This window comes from Colias croceus, chromosome 20 (genome assembly GCF_905220415.1).
Source record: "Colias croceus chromosome 20, ilColCroc2.1".
Lineage (NCBI taxonomy): Eukaryota > Metazoa > Arthropoda > Insecta > Lepidoptera > Pieridae > Colias > Colias croceus.
Window position 1 is genome coordinate 9,608,613 of NC_059556.1, and position 23,607 is coordinate 9,632,219.

At 35.2% G+C, this 23,607-nt stretch overlaps 2 protein-coding genes across 2 annotated transcripts in view; both read right to left on the bottom strand.

Moving 5' to 3' along the window:
* Positions 1-788: 788 nt before the first annotated feature.
* LOC123700707 overlaps positions 789-23,607 on the bottom strand; it is a 34,737-nt gene continuing 11,918 nt past the window's right edge. The window contains exons 2-7 of the mRNA XM_045648017.1: positions 6,436-6,638; positions 5,268-5,372; positions 4,423-4,653; positions 4,063-4,253; positions 3,327-3,396; positions 789-2,095 (exon numbers count right to left, since the gene is read on the bottom strand). Coding sequence (XP_045503973.1) covers positions 1,865-2,095; positions 3,327-3,396; positions 4,063-4,253; positions 4,423-4,653; positions 5,268-5,372; positions 6,436-6,606 — 999 coding nt within the window. The 5' untranslated portion in view covers positions 6,607-6,638 and the 3' untranslated portion in view covers positions 789-1,864. The remainder of the gene's footprint in view (positions 2,096-3,326; positions 3,397-4,062; positions 4,254-4,422; positions 4,654-5,267; positions 5,373-6,435; positions 6,639-23,607) is intronic.
* LOC123701071 lies at positions 20,868-21,698 on the bottom strand. The gene has a single exon (XM_045648482.1). It carries the CDS (start codon positions 21,696-21,698, stop codon positions 20,868-20,870), a length of 831 nt encoding a protein of 276 aa, XP_045504438.1.

A 23,607-nucleotide genomic window follows, 5' to 3' on the forward strand; every position in this document is an offset into this window, starting at 1 on the left:
TAGTTACTTTTACTACCTACCTCCGTATTAGGTGCTTTTACCTTAGTGAACTGTGTGTTTCTTTTAAAAAATCTATCTATAAAATGCAGTTCCATCAAACGAAGTATAAATAATACAGCCAGTAGCGTCAGTAGAGTTTCATTTTGAAACAAATTTAAATCAAAAATTTTGAGTGACAAAGTCAAAACAAAATGTCTTCACTTTCATAGAAAATAGAAAATAGTAAATAGTATTAATTTTTGATCCAATTTTATCATAATACGTTATTTACATGATTCATTCGTATGTATATTTTGATCTTTATTACTATCTACAATACATATATCTCATCTTTCTTTATGTAGCTATATTATTTCTAGCCATCGCAATTCGGAGATGAGTGTTCTCCAAAAGTCATTATTACAAAATATACCACGTGTGGCTGACACGGCTGTTCTCTCGAGGGTAAAGAAGCCGGTGTACGTCGCGCCGCGCGGGCCTCGCGTGATCGCAACCGAATCCTTCAAACCACGCCTCCCTCGGGCTAACACCAAGATGTCACATAGAAGATGCTATGTTGGTTGTATGGCAAAACTCATTGACTCTTTTCTTACTAATTACTCGTAAATTTGATGAGTTTTAATAAGTGTACGTTGTGTTCGAGTTATAATGAGTGAAACGTATTTTGTATTGAAATCAAAATGAGAAGCCATAGCATAGTAGACGTAGAAGCCATGTAATACAAAAATGATATTTCATCATGTAATACATTTTAAGGGATTTTTAGGAAAAGCAATAAAAAACGATGATAACTAGTAACTATTCATTTATTTTACACACAATTTCCGCTATAATACATATTTACAAACGTAAAACGAATCGAGAATGTCACATTATAAAAAGCTTGAGCAAGACGGCGCCGCCGTCCCCAGACCTACTTACGCTAACCTTACGCTAACGAGACGCCGCCGCCCGCCGCCTCTCCGCCTAAGTGCCCACGGGAACTCGATCACAGTCCGCCCTACGTCACATAGCACTGGAAACCATTTGCGATTGTCTATCCCCAATTCTGCTTTCAATTTTAGCGTACCTCATTTTGTATTAACACTAAAACGTCAGCGTTTGTTCTATGTATTTTTCTTTTGTAATACATATCACAATTATTTTGTTTTATGGGCACATTATTTTAGATGCGTATTTGAAGATGTTCAGGGTTGGTATCACCATTTATTATTTACAATCATGTAGTGCGCTACGAGTAGCCTAGCCTCTCAATAAATATAGGTCACAACCTAAACAACTTTCACTGATAAATTTATATCTAAATAATTTGCAGTGCTTTTGTAACCTCACTATTTAAATATCCAGCTAAACTCGCTTTTCAATAACATAAAATTATATAAATAGCAACTGGGAAACCGGTGTCGGAGCTTAACTAAATAGAACTTGGTATTCCGTTATGCAATGCAAGCTAGCTTAACACCGCGCCACCGAAACATACATAACTTAAATAACATAAACAAAAGCATAAATGCACACCCGGAGTACAAGTTCTACGAAGTCCTATTTAACAAAAACATGAAAAGTCGAGAAGCTGGATTTGATTTCTCGTGTTCAGTCAAGCTTTGGAGAACGCGTCGCGGCAGCTCTCAGCCGGCCTTACGTTGATCAGATATCGAGCCGAATAGAGGCAATATAAAAGTATAAAAACGTTCACTTCGAAGAGAAGTTCGATTGATAATTTACAAGTGTTGTAGTATCACAGCACACTGATAACTTATCTAGGAATGGGAAATATCTCTTAAATAGTATCTATCCGTTGGCAATCTATTCGAGTGGAGATCTGATCATGTTGCCGCCCAATTTGTTCTAAAGGCGAGCGAATTTAAATGATGGAGGTGATCAATCGCGCCTTGAAGTTGACTATCCTCTCGGAGGTCTGGGCGATGCGGAGGATGAGGTCCTGGATGAGGTTTGCGATGCCGCGGTTGGCAATAATGAACAGTCTGGTGATGGGGCCGGGCACGCCCTCTGTGAGGTTGTCGCCCTTGCCCTCCTCGCCCTCGGCGGCCGCGTCTCCGCCTGACGACGCGCCGGACGACGAGCCCGCTACCAGCTGGAACGCCATGCTTTACATTAGTTTCTTGTTCAATATTCAGTTATCTCTTACAAACACTACTGCTTTACACATCTGTAGAATTAAAGTAAAAAATTGAGAGTTAATCAAGTTCACTTAGTTAATTTTTTTTACAAATTTTTACTTCAGTAATGCAGTAATTTTACCTATTTACATTGTTATTATAATAATTTACATACTTACTAATTAACATCTACATATTTTTACAACACTTACCTCAAAATTAAAAGTACTATTATACTACATCTACGTCTATTACTACACATAACTTAGAAAATCTACAAGAGTAGAATATTAGTAAGGAAAGAAGAAAAGGTTAGTTGAAATGTCTAACTACAGCCGACTACTACACCTAATCGACTCAACAGCAATACAACTTGCAACCACTCCCAACCACTACATTGTGTTCGTGTTTCTAGTAATTTCTATGTATGTGCCTGTGTGATGATCTATATTCATAATATTTAGAGTAAAATTGACTGTTCATCGTGATATTGTCATATTTGAACTGGTAATACGTTCATTCATATACAAATATTAATTGAAGTCACGGTGTTTAGTTATTGCATTAACCTCGAACGAGTTTGTTACTAGTTGAGCGACAGGCAATTCCACTCTAAAGAGAGTTGTATCTGTGTGTACTTGTGGGTCGTTAGGGTCCAGAGTGGCGGAATGCGAGGCAGTGAGGCCGACGTTGAGGGAGTCGGTGCCCGCGAACAGACGAAAGGCCGTTCCCGCCGCGCGAGCTACCATTTCTGCGGGACGCTGCAACATCATCTCACATTCGCACACAAACCAACTTACGGACCGCTGCCGTCTAGAATCCTTTGTGTCATATTATATTGAACCGGAAAACAGTTCTTTATGAAAAGTTAAAAACGCTGGTCAGATAAAACATCGTGCCTTAATGAAGACCTTACATGATCTTGATCAGAATTGAGCCTCACCATTCCAATGCTATACCTACATAAAAAATGACATCTACTGGACATATAAAAAATTTGATGATGTTTTAAAATGAATAAGACAAAATCTGGAACACACGATAATATTATCTGGTAATTCCTTGCATAAATGTTTGCTTATTGCCTTATACCCTTACGATAGGATGTTCAAAAAGGAATGTAATGGGAGTAAGAAGAAAAAAGATTACAGAGATAGATTGAAGATATGTGAAGGAGGTAAGCGGTTAATTGGGTTAAATACATACTCTGACGACGTCAAAGAGGAAGTTGCCTGAACCTCCGCCGGATGAGCTTCCGCCTCCGAAGCTTAAGAACCTGAAAATTTATAAGGAAAAGTTTTTAGTTTAAAATGCAAAAAGTGTACTCGCTATAGTTTAAAATTTATGTAATCTATTACAATTTTTTGAACAAATTAAAGTAACGAACCCACCCATTACAAAGTGTTTAGACAAAACTTTTTCCTCAGGTTATATTGTATTTAAATCGAACACATTGATATCGCCTACGGAATGAAAACTAACGAAACGACTAGCATTGGAATAAAACATTACAGTAAATTATAGTTTATTGTTAGGTAATACGACTATGTAGCGCTTTGAATGTTACAATAGAAGTTACGTGAACGAAATGAGCGTTTGTACAGCCACAGGCGAATAAAGAAATAATCAATCGTGCGAATTGAAAAGTTTGCAAAAAGACAAGTAACGTTCTCGCTCTCAGAGTATTGTTCATTTAACTGTTGCGAGATCAGTGACATGTCTAACGTTCACGTGAATTGAATTATTATCATACTCAGAGCAACTCTCGATGTCACGCGCGGGTTGATAACATTTTAACCTCCCTCTCTTTAGTCCCCATTTTCAAAGAAATTCCGCTTTGGTTAGGTTACATTGTCCTTGAAAAAAATCATCAATAACATCGCCCAGAGAACGGTTGATACCGTATCATAAGTATGGCACAGGATAACTATATTAAGTTTACCTCTTGTTTCTATTTTCTTCGCTGTCGTCAGCGTCGTCGAGCGTTATTTCATCGATAGAAGCAGAGTTGGTCTGCGCGGCGGTCTGCTGGTCCTCGCTGGCGGCCGCCTGGTTGTCGCCGAAGGCCACGCGCACCTCCGCCTGCTGCGACTCCGCTCCGGACAGCAGCTGGTTGTCTTCGGCGAGCGCGTTCTGAAACACAAAGCTCGATCACTGCGGGAAAGGATTGCGCGGCAATGATGGTTAGGTTATGTGGAGATGGGGTGACGTGACACGTGCGGTCTGCGCGCGCGCTGCCGTCTTGGGGCAGGCTGATGGAGCGATGATGCGGCGCTCATGAGCGATAATGCTGCGCTCATACCGGCAGGAAGAATAGCGCACGCTTGCGTCTGTTGGGTGCGGACGTGGTGGTGGTGGAGGGGGAGTCCTCGTCCTCGTCCTCGTCCTCGTCGTCGTCCTCTATCTCGACGGTGCCGCCGCCGCCGTTAGTGTTGCCGCCGCCGTTACGGTTTCCTAGGAAGGCGCGCAGGAAGATGGGCCCGAATATTTTGAGCACCATGCTCGTTATCTGCTGTACCTTCTGTTCGATAATCTAGAACATACACCGCCCTTGGCGTACCATTACTGATATTCTAATACTTTGCACTCACATTTTGTTGATCTCGCTTTATTTGCTTTCAATTCAAGCTAAAATATCAACGATAAATTCTATGCATTGTTAGACTCCTGTATAATTATTAAAGTAGGTAATTATCAAAATGTTTTTGCAAAGTATAGATTAAAACCACACTGAAATATTTTAATGCATTATTTGTTTTGCAACAATAAAAATTATTTTCCCCTTTTCTAAATATTAGGAACAGCTCTATAAATAATGGAGGATAACTCAAATTACAGTTTCAAATATTTGAATACACGCACAATAAAATGAAATACTTCAGTGTGTTTATCCGTCACATAAAAACATACTTATTAATTCAATAGCTCATTCAAGGTCCACATTAAACATATAGTATATTAAATTACACAAACTTATCACAAGTTTAAGATTCAAATATTCAATGTCGTCACACATGAGGGCATAACTCAAACACAGAGGAGTTAAATGATCCGTGGCTGTGTTTCTGCTGTAGTATTCCGGATCATGCGTAATTAAGAAGCGTGTGACGTCACGGGTAACGTCACGGGCGAGGGTGTCTGTGTTACCTGTGTGAGCTGCGGGAACAGCTGGCGCAGGATGCCGATGGTGCGCTTGTTGCGCTCGCTCAGCTCGGAGCCCGGGGCACCCAGGTTCAGAGTAGCAAGGGTTTCCTGGAACAATATGCCGTTTATTATTACACGCTTATTACTTTCATATTGGCTTCATATTATGTGTACGTACTTAAGCACATTGTAATTGAATAATGATGAGCCAGGAATTAATATCTATCTACTTTTTAATATAAAGTTCCTACTGTAATGCATACAATATTATCAATGATAAGATGATTTGTATTTAGAAATGTTTGCTCTCTACCTATTCGTTATATTATTCTCTGTAATTAATAGTCGATTGATATGTGCGTCTTGGATGTAAATATTAGTAATAATATTCTTGCCTAGATATTAAAGTCTTAACTCTAAAACAATACACAATAAAGTAACTTTATACGTGTTTTCATTAAATTTATTCGTTAGTTATTGAACATTTATTGTGTTATGTGGAAATGTACAGCTTAGAGTAGGTACTAGGTATACACTTTTTTGTTCAGTATGCTTATAACCCGCCTTGCTATGTTTGCATTGTGGTCAAATAAGAATGTGTATAGTGATGGTGACTGCATAGTAATTCTGCATAATTACAACAATTAACCGTAGATTTCATAATTACATACTATTAGGTATATACGTAAGGGTAAGGATTTGAACTCCGAAACTATCGTCCATTGCCCACAAAATACCACAATAATTGCAATTCCCATACATTTAGCAATTATCTTGGCGAGAGATCTTACGCACGCGATATTGTCGTTCTAACTTCTTCCCTGCGGCCGAATTGTCAAGCCGAGCTACATTTATATATGTATTAATACTGGTATTTGTTACGTAACTCCTTATGTAAGAACAACTGGTGCATGCGGTACAATATGAAACGGGTTCTTTAATTATGGTATTTCACTTACTGAACTACTTACGAACATTTTCCATATTTTGATTTGTAAATATGAACGAAAGGAAAATTTTAAATGAGATTGAATATGTTAATCATTAGATTTCATATTTAGATATTGCCTCATTTGATCGACATCCACTGGATTAGGCATTGATTCCTTTAGCCTTGATATGTACATTGTACAAAATTAAAAAGTTGGAAAAGCACAAAAATGTGACATACTTGTGCGCTGTTAGCGGGAGCGATGATTTCGATGATTTCAGGCTGCGAGTCGAGCGCGGGGTCGGGCTGCGGTGCGGGGTCGGGCTGCGCGGCCGGTTCGGGCTTCGCCTCGGGCGCGGGCGCCGCCGCTGCCAGCGCCACCAGGCCTAGTATGAACAGTGCGCTTCTCATTGTGATGATTGTTTGCTCTGCGTGATGATTATCTGTAAAAAATTAAGGAATAATTAGCTACGAGCTCGATTACAATCGGCAAGAAACAGTAATTGTTTAATTGTTATTGTCTTGTTGCTTGTATATATAAAACGATTATTTACATGAATTTATCCCGGTTTTTTATTAGAGAAACGAAATAAAATATACGAAATAATTTTATCGGACCTTAATAACCTATATATAAATCTAGAGTTTTCTTAATAAAATTTATGATCTGGTCTGGTTCTTAATAATCGTGAAATTTTTCATTATTATGACATACATTCCGCATACTTCTAAGTATTGTTCTATATTTGTAAATCATCAACAAAATTGTTTATAGAGTCAGTTTAGCGCGCCCACGCGAGCGGGTTGCAGCTGGCAGCGAGCGGCGAGTTGGTCGGCTGCGGTCGCCGGTTGCGACTTTGAACTCATTCCAAATGGAAAGTTACGAACAACCTTCACGTTTTTATACAATAATTTTATTATTCCACTTTTATTTCTTAACAAACATGCGTATGCGATAAAAGTCCTTAATGTTACGAAAATAGCGAGGTCAGTTTCCTTGTCTGTCCGTGCAATTACACCGGCTAATAATTGATATGTGACAAGTGTCACGCTAAAGTGCTATTTCAACTTTCCGGTCTCATTTAAAGTGCATTCATTATCTTTTATATTTATTTATTTATTTATTCAATTTAATACACACAACAGGCCACGATCTTGCCGGGTCCATAGGCGCCACATCAATTTTACGAGCAGATCGCAGCCCAACAAAATGTGTACAATTACAATACTAAAATGGGATACAGTTTATAAACGAATAGAAGTCTCCTTCGTACATATTATATCTATAATTTCGTACGCAAAGTTTTCATTCGTTTAAACTTTGATCATTGATCGCATATTACAACCGAATAAAGTTGTCACAATATTGTTTTGACAAATATCGCGTTGATATATTTTTAAGTTTTAACGGCGTCTTCCATACATTGTCAATAACTTAGGCTCCACGTTTTACGACACATGTCCGTGTGTTCACCGCCAAGTGTACTCAAAGCTGAACAAGCCACTTAAATATGAAGTGCGTAAGTTTCCGCAAGCAAAGGTCACGCCTTGGCCCTAAAGTCGTCGCGGCGACCGCGTGACACCGCCCAGCTGTGGCGACCTGCGACCTGCTGCCTGCGTGTAGCCTGTATATTGTTTGTATTTTTATTTTAATATCTTTTTATTTGCTATCTTTCTATACTGGAAGCAAAAACGTGATAAATAACTTAAAACACGCGTGCAGATTATTATTTCCGTCATATTAATGATATATTAACGATTAGGTAACCGTGTTTTATTTTTATTATTTTTGAACATGCTTGTTTTATTATTTTATAGAGTTATAATTTAGCGCAGTTGGTAATTGCGAATTACAATAGCTTGTAAGGAGCGAGCGCAACAAGGCGCATTTTGTCAGTGTAGCCAGCTACCAGCGGAGCGCGGTTCCGGCTTCTCGGCGACGCTCTGGATACCACGATAAATACCTACTATATATATTATTATTTATTACCTATTCGATAATTACATATTTTTTTATAATATTCTGAAGGTCGGACATGCCCTTTATTACACATATATTTGCATGAGACGATCATTAATAAGAATAAAGTCCAAGCTCTACATAATTCCGAAAACGTCGATGAAGTATTAGTATTTCATAGAGTTCTCACATGATCATTGATTATACTTGAATTAAGTTTTTATTAAACCTTAGTGTTAAGCGATTAATTGGAAAATTTCAATAAAGGATACAATAGATTTCATACGACGTTTTTATATTATAGTGCTTGTATATTAAACAATCAGGTCGTTTTCTTATCGGCACTTAAATTATAATTATTGTCCGCTCAAAGTTCTATTGTGTTGCTTGAGAATGACGACAGATTTTGTATTACTTTGGTATTTACTTTTACGGCTGTTTATTAAATTAGCACTTGTTTATTATTTGATTGCCACAGAGCTTACTCAATGAGCGCTTCAAAAATGTTAATTCATGTAAATATTCGTTCGATGTTTATGATGTATTAATCAATCAATCTGTCAATGGTGATACTTATTTACATTTTTATAGATTATTATTATTACATTTGTTACGTATTCTATATGTTTATATGATAACCTAATCTAGCTTTGAAAGAAGCATGACTAATTATTAATTATTACGAGCTACAATAGAACATAATGTTGTCTTATAAAAAGTATTATATTAAGTGCTTAGTAAAAAATATTTTAATAATTCAACCATTCCTTTTATTTTATTGCTATCGTTTTTATGATCAAAAATTTATACAAAAGGAGAGTATATCCTTTTTATATGGTGTTCACAAGTAGAATAATGTTTTACAAACGAAATATGTGACGTAGCAGAATATCTTTTAATTTTATTTGTATAATTTATCATTTAAAATGTATTTAAACAAACAAGTTACATGTTGCCATGAACATCTGGACCCAATTAAAATCATATGCAATTAAATTGAAAGAAAAAATATTATTAGGTATTTCTATTGTTCTTAGTGTATTTTTAATTGTATCGGATAAGAATAACAATTTTTTATTGTATCTGACTTACAGTTACAATATAATATGTTTATACCTACAGTTTCACTTTTAATAATTGGGCCATTGATAGTTTGTATTAGTTTATCATACTTAATATTATAATAAATAGTTTAAGAAATGTTAACGTTCTTTATCTGTACATTATTTTACTGTAAATTGTAATACAAAATGGAATCAATCGTTCAACTTTCTCTATACAAAAATACGTCACTTGTATTTTAATGTTTACGTTCATAAATTATAGTATTTCACTATAGCTTTGCGCAAATCAAATATCGTGATACAAATGAGGCAACACTCGAAGGTTAGTCGGAGCTTACAACCGGAAGTTATTTTCACTCTTTGGATGAAGGTTTCCACGAAATCGCTTAACGGTTTAATTACTTGTAGGTACATTGTAATTACTTTACATTGTACTTACTTATTACTTGAAGCTATATATATGATTAGCAGAGGTACAGATCTAGATACACCTCGTCTGGTATGTTAATCGATATCTATTGTTAAGCTTAGTAAATTAAGCTCTATCCTACAACACACGTGAATGAGTACATTCAAAATATTTTTAGCAAAAGCGTGAACATTACGAAGATCGCAAGATGTGTAATGGGCAAGTAATGGCGGCTTGCAAGCGATACACCACGGGCGCGACCTCGCCGCACGTAACCGCAGACACAATGCATGCTCAACTTTATGGCGTTTAAATTGTTGTTTGTGTTTCTTAAACGGCCATCATGTTATGTAGTCTCTAGACTGATTACTTAACGAGTCCATAAGTAACAAAGCACCGAACTTGCGCCAGTAGTTATTCATTTTACATTTATTTTGTTCTACGTTATAACTTAATTCGTATAACATAGTTGAGCCACATACATTTATAAGTTACGAAGCCTCTCACTGCAGCTGGCCCCGCTAAGTAGCCAACACAATTAATATGTTTTTTCCTCTACGAGTTACAAAGTAGTGTGGTAATTATAATTTGATACAATATCGCAACGCTCGGGCTCAAATTGCGAGCGGTCGTAAACTCTAACAGTTTGTGACATCGTCGACCGATCTATTATGTACAGACACGCGACAAATGCACATTTAACATTCTATATCAGAATTTCTATTCTAGCCTATATTATAACGTGCACAAAGATCATATTTGCACGCATGTCTCCATAATAAACGGGTAGCCCTGGGCAGTCCGCAGCCGATGATGTAGGACTATTGCAAAATATGGGAATTAAAAATCTGGGCTATGGAAAGGGGGTGTTAGATGGATTGGTGCCAGCCCGGGTATATGGGAACTAAAGACGTCTGCCTTTTTGATATTAAAACATTGGCATTTGCACGCATTATTATTTAAGTCCGTGTCTGTATGGTCGAATATTGTCCGATATGAAGTCACCGGGGCGGTTGCCTCACCGCAACTGAAAGATAATTTAACTGTTGAGAAACTGAGCGGTCAATTTATAACTTATTTTTGTCTATCGAGTACCTGTACATTATGAAAGACGATATTTTGATCGTGACGAATTTATCGCTTGATTTTAATGATATATAATTATGTGTTGAAGTATCTCTTACTTTATTGTTAAAAGCAAATATTAAATTAATATTATTACTTGAAATTATTAATGCGATATTAAACTTTAAATATCATGGCAGAGATGGATTCGAAACGACGCGTGACGGTGTAGCAATGTTACATTATCTGTGCACTGTGAAGGTTGTTGGTTAAACACTTGTACCCGAATGTAGACTTACTTAAGACTGCACTTTATTCAAAACATTAGAACTATATATTATTATCACACATACAAAAACATTACATTACATACTACAGCGCAATTTATGAACATTAATTGTTACATTCGAAGAGGTTAACAATCGGAGCATATCGATAGGCAGATATAAGAATATAATGTATAAGAAGTACACAATGCAATCTTTTATTACTCAAACATATTTTATTAATGTTTTTGGTAAAGACTCTGCAAAGTCGTTTTTCTCATATTACTATCATCACCAAAAGCTTTTGTCACAATTTTAAGTTATCAGTAAAGTGTTCTACAATCTAGAATCTTTACCATTAATAAGTAAGTAAGTAATAAAATAATGTATTTCTAATATCTATAATATGCTCCGATTGTAGAGATGAAATTGTACTTTACAATTTTCTTTTTAAAACGCTATAAAAACAATGGTGTTTCAAGTCATTTTAAATAAATATAAATTTGTATGTACGCTTATTTATTGATATGTCAATTATCATTTTTAACGTAGCGTTACAATCGATGGTAGTATACGTCACGTGTGATTAAGATCCAATGTTGATTATATCGACCTTCTTGCTGAATCGTGGTTCGTATGTCTGTGGTGGCAATTATCGCATTAAGTAATCCGTCATCCGTCAACATCACACACAAGCAGATATAAACATTCACACGCATTCTCCGACGCGGCCTCCAATCTTTGGCTGCCATATTCATCTACCTATTAATTAATTCATTATAACATAGTTAAAAGTGAATAATTATTTACATATATTAAAAATATTGAGATTATATCTGGGAATAAAATTCATTGGTTTTTTGAATGACCCCTACGAATGTGTTCTTTTATGTATGAAAATATTAAATCATATTACATAATATACATATTTACTACGTTTCGTATAATTCAAACATTGTACGAGCGATAGTCTGAATATAACGAAGGTATCTCGTAACCAAGTAGACCAGCAGAATTAAGTAACGTCGGGTAAAACCGAGCGCTCATAAAGACAACCATTTGCGTTGAGTCGTGTCAAATATAGCGTTTTCTAAATCGGTTTAAATCGAGACCTTATACCACCCACTTTAATAATTATGCTGTCGCAACGATTGACAAACAGTGAACAACATTTATTCAAATAGCAGCTTATGTCATTATACATTGGATCAACTCTTTTAGATCACTATCAAACAATTTAATACCAAAAGATTGAAATATTCCACGGTCTGTTGATCGAAACGTTATAATGTTTAGTGACGTAAGCTTTATTTACAACACATAAGCGTGTGAGGCAAGGAAACAACAATACTATTATTAGCAATCATAATGACTCCGTGTTGAAGTTATATTATTTGCTAGTTATGTGAAGTGATTGTTATTTGAGAGTAGACGGTGAGTGGACAGTCGCTCACGTAACGCACGCGCCGCGAAGCCTTCCGCGGCTCTATCTTCCTGCACATCGACGGAGACACCTTCCTCGTATATTAATAATAATTAAATAAGATGGCTATTTGTACACTAATAATTCCGGTAGTGTGCACTATTGTACAAACATGAAGCGTAATCTTGACGTTGTTTTAAAAGAATATCGTTACTATCAGGGTTCTAAAGGTATCATTGAATCTAGCCTGATGACTTGTTTGTTTCTAAAAAAAATTGAACCGCTTATCAATTATACTTATCAAGAATATTGTACTCACAGAAAACTGTTAAATTAATTATAACTTGGCAGTTGGCATAAATACTACTCAACAAATAGAAACCTTTAAAGGTATCTAACACAACCAATTATAGTTATTAATTATAAATATCTAGCAATAACAATCTGAAAAGGTATTTGTTTAATCTGAAGTTAAATCGGTTTACAACACGTGTGAGGCAACTGGCGCGGGGCGCGGGGAAGTGACGAAAGGCTCCATCCGGCTCCAGGATGCGCCCCGCCATACGCGGCCATACACTGCACACAGGTGATAAATAATACCATAGCTCCATCTTACTCATTGAACATCATCATTATTCATTAGCTACACACTATAAAATATTTTTTTATGTTATTTACTCGGGTGAACTTATCAAGCGGTTCTAATGACTAACAGAATATAGTGTGTGCGCTTAATTCAGAGCAAAATGCAAAGGAAATCATTATATCGATACTCTACACGCAAAAATCAAAACAGTGGGATTATAAATATATATATATATATATACTCATATTATATTATAAAATTCTTGTTTGAATCTATCAGGGCTCATTAAAATCGTTTTATTAACGAATCAAAGCAAGGACAAGTGAGGCAATGTCACTGATAATAATAATGATTACACAACACACTTGTCTCTGAGCGCATGTCAGCTGCGCGGCCGAGCGGAACCCCATTATTGGGGTAATGAAATAATTTGCGGAGAACAATACCTCCCACGTAAGTTGCGAGTGGCGTTTCCGTGCGTTGAGACGGTCTCCTTATGAGAGTCACGTGTGTCCGCTTCGTGGATACAGTATTACAGTGTGTTATAGTTTACCACAGATAATACTATACTAGATTTACTCTTCATATAAATGTAGAGAAGAACTGCGATATGCGTTTATTGTAACTTTGGCATGGGGTGGAATTACCTATTGGTAACATGATGCGCCAAAGATCATATTGGTTGCTGGCAGCTTTCATGTAATTTACTCACATTATTTCCTTTCGATTGTAATTATTAACATCAATGTAATATACAAAGCTATAAGGACATTAGTGATTATTAATGTTTTTTCTGGCGTCGATATCGATTTCGAGTATCGATATAAGTGTACTCATATCAAACAGCGAGTAAAACGCGAGTAAACAAACATTACACTCGTTTGTGTAAACTTTATCTTTTTAGGATTTGTCTTGAGTGCTCGTAAAACATTTTGCATGTTATTTCTCAATAATATAAGTGACCTAAATGGGTTTTTATGATACTTAAGGTAAGGTATAAGGTACTTACTGGTATTTTTTTAATGATATGCAGTGGCATAATATATAAATAATTATCTTTATATTAGACGGCTATTATTTTTTGCCATTTCGCTATAAGTTGTTTTATACAGTTTTTAATACGAGGAAGTGTATTACAATCTGATACAAAAGCCTTTATAGTACCTACTCAGTGTAATGTATACTCAGTGTATTTAATATTTATTATTTGTGTTTTTTATTTCCTTAATTAAAATTATAATGGTGCCATTAGCATGTAATGTTTTTTAGGTATAAATTACATAAATAATATTTTGTTACATATTAAGCATAATAATATAGTGTACCATATATGTTAATTTAAGAGATTCAATGTTCACACATTTTTTTTATGGACGTATGTGATATTTTACCAATTTTAAATACCCATATACAATATGATTAGCCGTGAGAAAACGATAACACGAGTTTCGAAAATATCTCGCCGTGGCAGCACGTCGCGTCGGCCTTCGGTGTGACACCGACCACTTTTACTGTGTTTTTATTCTACATCACACCGAGGTTATTACCAAATATATCTTGAGATACTTTGAATTAATTAATGTGATTGATTTATTATCCAATCAATTAATATTCATAATTACCTCGTCAAATTAAATATAAGGAATTTAAAATATAGGTACATAAACTACGACCTTCAGGCGGCATACAGGAATCGAATACTGTATAAATTACGAATAACCAAAAGGGCCATTTGTATAAAATATTATCCGCCCTATTGTTGTCTAAAAGGAAAAGCTTTAATTCGATCGTAATAATATATTTTTAATTTACAGCCAAACCATTCGCTAAATGAAAGAAGTGTATTGCACCGGAACCGAACGATTTAATAGATAATAATAATATCGATATCAGTGACCTCGCCCGGACGTCCCCCCACTTCCCCCCTCACGTTACCTTGTGTCAATGACACTTATTCATTTAAAACTAAACGATTGATTATTGGCATACAATATGCATAAAATAAGCTTTAGATTTTAGAGGACAACTAAATAATCTTGAAAAATGTCAAAGTTATTTTCGGTTTACAACTCGTAAATTTGTCATCCGTAATCATGAGTAATATTTTTAACCGACTTCAAAAAAAGAGGAGGTTATCAATTCGGCCGGTATGTTTTTTTTTAATGTATGTACACCGATTACTCCGAGGTTTCTAAACCGATTTATGTGATTCTTTTTTTGTTCGATGCGGGATGGTGTCGAATTGGTCTCATAAAAATTTTATTCGGATAGGCCCAGCAGTTTTTATTTTATGAGCATTTTGTATGTATAATTGTAAATGTTGCAAGTGCAAGTTTGAAGTCGGTCGGTTTTAACTCAGTTATCACTTGTATTCTGAATATTAAAATATATGACATAAAGAGATTGGCCCAATTACCGATAAGTTTAATCTTAACATTGAAAGTAAAAGTATAAATAAAGTCACGGTCGAGTGTTGGCACACGAGAAAAGCTGCAGGGTTGATTTTAATTGAGCCATTTATATGATTTAAAAACATAATTCACCCTATTGTAATTGTAAATCAGCAATCCGCAGGTCACGGAAATAATTGAAGTTTACAAGAATGGTGTGTGGTTGCAAAACTAATCGATTATCTGGCGTTGCTTGTTGCCCCATACGTGGTGTTGCCCCACACGCATTGTGCGGTCCCCGCTGCGTCTGCGCGCAGCACTGGGCGGCGGCACTTCGTCCGCATTGTGTGTACTTTTGCGAAATCCTAATTCCTTCCCGTCTAGTTGGAAATTCTCAACTATTCATTCATGAACGAATTGTTTTTGAGAGAGCCAAACGAATATTTATAAAAAATAGAGTAGTAGTTAAAGTAGCGTAATCATTCAATGTGCTTAATGGAAAGAAACTGGAGGCAAAAGATAAGATGTACGAATATTTGTATTTTGGTATTGCATGTTGGTATTGCAGATATCTATTGAATAAAGATGAGAAATACGATCGTTAACGATTTAATTCATACTTTTATTACGTTTAATTAGTTTTGTACGTTATTGTTACGAGCGAGCTCTGTTTTGTTGACGTGGCCCAGATTCGAGTTGACACTGTTTTGAAATCAATATTTTAATTGCGAAGAGAAACACGAGAAACAAAGCCTTGTGCTTAATTCCGAATAATCAGATATTTATCAGCCAACTAGCCGCCTTGATCGAGAGCCTTCAGTATCGCTTACGGACCGTTCACTACGAAAATTATTTACTATTTTAACCGCAATATCGTATTTACATCACGATAATAAGTAAAGGTATGTGAGCTCTATTAAAAAATAAAAATATGTGTCACGAACTTTGGGAATATTCGTAGGTAAACATGTCGAATTATTTTTCATACAAAAGACATCAACGGGATTTTGGGCTGCAGCATGTTAACATCTGCATGATTCATTATTTATAAATAAATAATATAAATGTCTAATTATAATGGTAAAATATATTATATTTTTTACGATAATTTAAAGATTCTACTTCTATAAGTTAATTTTGGGTATCTCCAAGTTAAGTAAGTATTTAAGTTTCAGTTAATCACCGTAATCACTATTGTATTTGATGAAATAACAATTAGACAAAAACATCACAATTGTTTTTACACAATTAGCAAACGGAAAAACCATTAGGTTTCAACTGAATTTAACAATTACAATTTTCAATTCTATTGATTTTGTTAATAACGACAGAGGGTCGATGAACTCGCCGGGTGATCCCAGGTGTGAGGTGACATTCAGTAAGTGGCAACTTCTATTTCATTTTCCTCAATTTTCATTATAAACAAACGCCTTATTAAAATAGTGTATACAGTACCTACTTATTATTAATATATTTATATTTTTTTATGTCGTAACTCCGTATGGTATGTAAACTGTAAGCGCGTATAGCTATACAGGGTTACTTGTAAAATAAATTATCAAAAGTCGTAGAACAATTATTAATGTTGTCGCTTATGATGTTAGCTATCTTGTCCTGCGAGGTTGCCGGTGTTTTACAACTAACCCTGTATATTCTGTAGTTGTGTTAAATCGATATAATTTTATGAAGTGTTTTCAATCAACTACAAAGAAATGAGGAGGTTCTCGATTCGACTGTATTTTTTGTGTTTTTTACCTCAGAACTTTTGAATGGGTAAACCGTTTCTGATGATTATTTTTTTTATTTGAAAGCTCTCCGATTGGTCCCATTTTAATTTTGTTTTGTTCTGATCGTTTAAAGGCGGTTTTGTATGTTAAAAAATAATTATCAACATTTCAGTAGGTGTCAATGTCAAACAATAACGCGGCGCTCCGCTGGCCGCTCGGCGCGCGCGGGCGCAGTAGCGCGCCGCTGCGAGCGTTACTCAACTCCTTTCGCTTTCAGTGACTCACTGACCGCATAACACTCAGATGCGTATACATTATAACCGACTTTGCTCTCGTTTCAACTATGCTTCCAATTGTATGGAAATTGGAAACCAGTACAGCCCCTGATTACGATTATTATTTCGTCTTGTTAATAACATTTTAAAAAATCCGCAATATTAGTTTCTTGTAGTCGTTTTACTAATTACACATATTTTAATAAAAATATATTTTCAGACAATTTTCTATAATTTTTATATACACAATATAATATTTTCTTTTTTTTTTTTTTTTTTTTTTTTTATTTAATTAAGGTAAGCCAACAGTTGTTTACATCAACACATACATACAGAAACAATAACACAAAATAACTTATATAAATGCAACAGCTACTTAAAGGCTAACACCACATGCAAGATAATAAAAACAAAACGGTTATGAAAACAAACAAGGCAGTTACTTAGTACTTACAATACAGTTAGTTTACATCTTAAGTTTAAACAAAAAAAAAAAAGATTTCAAAAATAATTTTCTTAATAATCTAAATTGGATTAACATTATGACATTATGAATGAAATTATATTATAAGCTCAATGATTTTAAATTAAATTAATAAAGTGTTCATAGATTTTATTCAGGAACAATCTATGGCTATCAAAATTAATATCTGTTACATCACTACACTCATTCAAAATTTTAAACATTCTTAGAAGTGGCGAATTAGTACCAAGAACAGTTCTTCGTAATGGAGGGTAAAAAGGTGTAATACAGCTACGGGGATACCTATATGGCACGCGAAATCTAATTTGACTCAACAAACCGGGACAGTCAATTTTATTTCTTACAAGTTTGAATAAGAAAGATGCATCAATAATGTTGTATCTAACATGCAAAGCACGCATTTTAAAATAGTTAAGACGCGACTTATATGAAGGTAGTTGTCTAAGCTTCCCAACAGAAAATGCTAAGTGCCATAGAAATCTTTTTTGTACTCTTTCTAGTCTTAGCATGTGAGTAGAATAGTGGGGTCTCCATACGGAACTACAATATTCCAGGCTGCTTCGTACCAAGCAGTTGTATAAAATAATTTTTGTTCGGCCCATACTAAAATTTTTCGTATTACGTAATACGAACCCAAGCATTTGGGACGCTTTTTTCGTTACGTTCTCAATATGTGGTACAAAAGTTACTGATTTATCAAACAGGACACCGAGGTCCTTTATTGTGTCTACTTCCTGCACTACATGGCTTCCAATATAATATTTTGACTGCACTACAGAGTTCTTTCTAGAAAATTTTAGATGGTAACATTTTTTTGGGTTCAACTGCATATTATTGAGTGCACACCATTGAATAAGCCGATTTAGATCTTCCTGTAGGAGACCGGTATCACTTGGTTTATCGATTTTTATGGCAAATTTAAGATCATCTGCATACAGAAAAGCCTCTGAGAAAGAAAAACAGCATGGCAAATCATTAACATAAATGTTGAAAAGGATTGGCGCTAAATGGGATCCTTGCGGAGCACCAGACGTAACATGATGGACATCGGATGCAAAGCCATTTACGACAACGACAAATTCTCGGTTTGTTAAGTACGATTGTAGCCAATGTAAAAACGAGCCAGTAACTCCATAAGCCGAAAGTTTCTGTAATAGTATGGAATGGGAAATTTTGTCAAAAGCTTTACTAAAATCTGTGTAGATCACATCGAACTGCTTATTCTCATCAACACATTGCACTAGCGATTCAGTAAAGGACAATAAATTTGTTGTTGTAGATCTTGAACGAATAAAGCCATGTTGTTGATCACTCAGATATTGCCTGAAGTGTCGTTGAATAAAAGGACAGATTAAAGATTCAAAAACCTTGGCAAATGTAGAGAGGATCGAAATCGGTCTATAATTTGAGATAAATTTTTTTTTATCAGATTTGTGAACAGGCACAACATTGGCTTTTTTCCATTCCTGTGGAAAGGAACCTGAAATTAGAGATTTGTTATAAATCATTACTAATGGAGCAGCCAAAGCCGAAGCAGTAGAAGAAATAAATAGAGGAGGGATACCATCAGGACCCGCTCCCTTATTAACGTTCAAAGATTTTAAAGTTTTCAAAACACAATCCTTATCCAATGTTGGACCTGTAAGACACTGACCACCTACATTGATAAAGCTGAGAGAGGACAAATCATTGCTCGAGGAATCCTCGCCTTTGGGTGTGTATACAGAAGAAAAATAAGACGCAAACAGGTTACATATAGTTGAACCATCGGATGAGGTAGTATCTCCGTCAGTCATAGTTATGGGATATGCGCTAGATCCACCACGCTTGGCCTTGATGTGTGTCCAAAATATTTTTGGATTTTTGGTTATTTCCGCTTCAATATTTTTCATATAACTATTGTATAGATCCTTTGCCAGGTTTTGACATCTTTTAGATATCAAATTCAATTCGATTTTATCCATAGAATTTTTATAAGATTTATATCGTAGTCTTAATTTGTTTTTTTCTTTTAATGATCGTATTAGTGCTTTATTAAACCAAGGTGGATACTGGCTGGCTAATGATTTACGGTACGGTACAAATTGATTTATTAAACTGTGTAAAATTTCATAAAAAATCTGAAGCATACTATCTACATCACGTTCCTCAAAGAGACTAGCCCAGTCTATATCATATAATCTCTCTACGATTTTGTCATAATCGGCTTTATGATAGTTTCTTCTTTTGGCCAGATTATTGTAAGGAAGCTTAATTTCTTTAGTCAGTGACATATTTATAATGAGAGGAGGGTGCAATGGATCTACTGTTGTTAAGAAATAATCGGATTCAGCAACTGATAAGGTGCGTAGCGACGATAAAACAAGGTCTAATATACGATCGGAAATGTTTTTGATGTTATTATATTGATTTAATATATTGACATTCAGAAAGTCCAAGAAGGTTTGATAAATTTTAGGAATAGAATCGCTTGCACAATCAGAAGTCCAGTTAATTTTTCCTAAATTAAAGTCACCTATTATACACAAGGGGATATCAGTTGATTCTATAACTTTATTGCAATTATCAATGAAATGCTCTATAAGAGATAAACAAACAGGGGGAGGGAGATAAACTGCACAGAAAATTAGTTTGTTCATCGTGTAGGTTGGCAAATCTATAGTTATCCATAGATCTTCACATTTACTTTGCCATATTTCAACACGATTGGAGTTGAATTTTCTTAATACAGCGATTAATACCCCACCACCATCTTTAGTGTGGTGAAAGCCAGAAGAATCCCTATCTCGGCGATAGACCACATACCGATCATCAAAAAGCTCACTGCTAAGAACTCCACTATTAAGCCAGGTTTCAGTTAGTATAATTATGTCATAATTTATGCAGCATAGATTGCAGTAAAAAGAATTTGTTTTAGTTCTGAGACCTCTACAATTTTGATAATAAATACTTAAACTATTGAATGTTAATGAAACAAGAGTGTCTTACGCATGCTAAAGAGATAACGTTTTAATATTTTTAATCTATTTTAATTTACTTAGACTGTTCTTGTTCTTAATTACCACATATTCAGTGCCTTCGCTTTTCCTAACAAAAATTTTACCGTTTCTTATCCAGACAAACTTATAGCCTATTTCCTTGGCCTTGATTCTTGTAGCTGCATGCAAAACCTTGTTTGCTGGGGATAGATGTTCCACAACGTAGACTGGCGATTTCTTCGCGGAGTATCCCAGATGAGCAGAATTAAGTTTCTCTTGAGGGTTGTTTTGGTTAAATTTAATTACTGCAGCAAGAATTTGATCACGGAGCCTGGTTGAAGCAAGTTGCACCACTACAGAACGCGGACGAGTACTGGATGTATTGATTTTGGCCACACGTGAGCAATGAAATATATCCTTCTCTTGGATTGGACAATTTATTATTTGACCCAGCTGATTGATTGTATTGATAAGGTTCTCATTTTTGTTTTCAGGAAGGCATTGTATCTCTAAGTTGTTCGAGCGCGACTGTTGTTCTATGTTATTAATACGTATAGAGAGGTTCTCGATTGAAGATTTTAGCTCACTATTTTCTGTTTCCAATCTCTTTATTAATTCAGTAGAAGACTTTTGCATCCTTTCGATTTCTTCAAATTTTGCATTCATAAATTGCATTGATTGTATGATTTCTTTCATTTCGTCTCTGACTGGTATAAGTTCTTTTTGAATTGTGGAGGTAATGGTGCTATTTAGTTGCGCTTGAATCTCGCTGAATTCCAGTCTGATTATATTTTGGATAGTAGAATGTAATTCTTCATAATGTGGTGACGGAGGTGACGGAGACCCAGTAGCTTGTCTTTTATTTCCTCTAATCATGTTAATGTTACGTGAAATAGGCGTTGAGTCATTCTTAAAAATTTTTGGTGTTTTATTTAAGCAACAAGGGCATTTCCATATTTTATTAGTATTCGATTTATTTGGAGATTCTTTTAAGGATAAACATGCATAATGATAATATTTTCCACAGGACGTACATTTTATATGTTTCTGGTTTGCATCTGTATCACTTTCATTAGTACAACATCCCCACACTTCAGAACTCCCCGACATACTACTTAGTTTTATTTAATGTCCAATGAAATAATAAGTAAGTACAGGAAACAACAAAAATTGCACCAAGAACCTCTGAGAGGTTGAATCAGTTAGGCATAAAACAATCTTCGTACTCGCCTATTAATCTTTGAAACTCATTAGCAGCGTGAGTCATACGGTGTGGACGCATGCGAATCTATTCCTTACGCACTATAATAATTAACCGTGCGACTTGCGAGAGCTGCGTGCCACTACGCTTAAAAATGACAAGTCATGTACGTACCGGTGAATAGCTGCAAGTTATAACTTAATTATTTGTAGTCTGCTTACATTTATAAGAACAATAGTTTTCATGTACTATTCTTATAATTCACTTCACTACTATATGCTTAACACTTTGTATTAGTTTTTATTTGCTTACTAGCGTTGAAATAATTATAAATTCGAAATAATCACGGAGCAAAATCAAACGTATCGTAACCGTTAGAGCGTACGGGGAACGATGACTTTAAAGATAGAATGATAGTCACGTTTAAGATTTGACGTGATTGTTTTTCTCGCTTTGTTTAATCACATAATACTGATTTTATCTTCATTTCATGTCAATTTTATGAAAGCAAAAAAGTGCGGTTTGAAGCAAGACTTTATATGGCGGAAGCCATTTAAATATTTGTTAGTAGTTGTCAATTTTTTATCCAACTGAAGCCAGTTTCTAACCGCTCGCGCTGGTCTGCACATTACCTTGTGACATAATCCTTGAAATAATATTATAACATAATATTTGGGAACTATTTAATGATGTCAACAAAATTTGATGGCATTATACTCGAGTATTTGATTAATTTATTGATTCAATTTATTTACAACTTTGGTATGCAATTATCCTCAACAAATAACATTAACATTGATTCAAGACACGCAAATAGATTGTTTCCACTCTAAATATATTTTCAGTGGAACATAAATATGTTTGCATAACCGTACAGCGCGAGCGGTTGCGCTAAGCGCCCGCGCCGTTTCGATCATAATTTCCAATAAAAACAGCTATCAATGACTTCTAAACGTTAATTACATTTTACGTTTTATTATAAAGGTTAATGTATCGCTACGAACACACAAAAGGTCAAACAAAATGAGTTGGCTGAAAGATGATGTATGGACATTTAAATATTAGATTTACGAGTGAAGGCTATTTCAATAAATATATTCCATAATTACTTCACTTAAAGACAAAAATAAGCATTAAAGCAGTTTATTGCACATAATAATTGCAGAGCATACAAACCGAATAACATAATTTAATGGCCTCTGCTTCGCCGTTTACTCGTTTAATGTTATATATCCACATTGCGTTGTTCATAATTATCGTGAACTATTTGCGCGGTGAAAGGAAATTGGCGATTTAAAACTTGAATATTTTGTAATTTCATTTAATATATGTAATTGTATCGCGCAAGGTTGACAACTTCGTCTCAATTCTCTTAATTCGGTTTAAAGTATACAGACGACAATACACAAAATACAAATAAGGCAGACTTTGCAGAATGAAAATATTGACATGCAAGCGTATGTAGGACAATATACTGGTTCATGATAAAAAAATACCAACTTGCGTAACGGATATTTTTATTCGGTTTCTGACGTGTGACCAGTTCCTGGGGCCTTAGCCAAACGGCAAAACGCCAAGGAATAG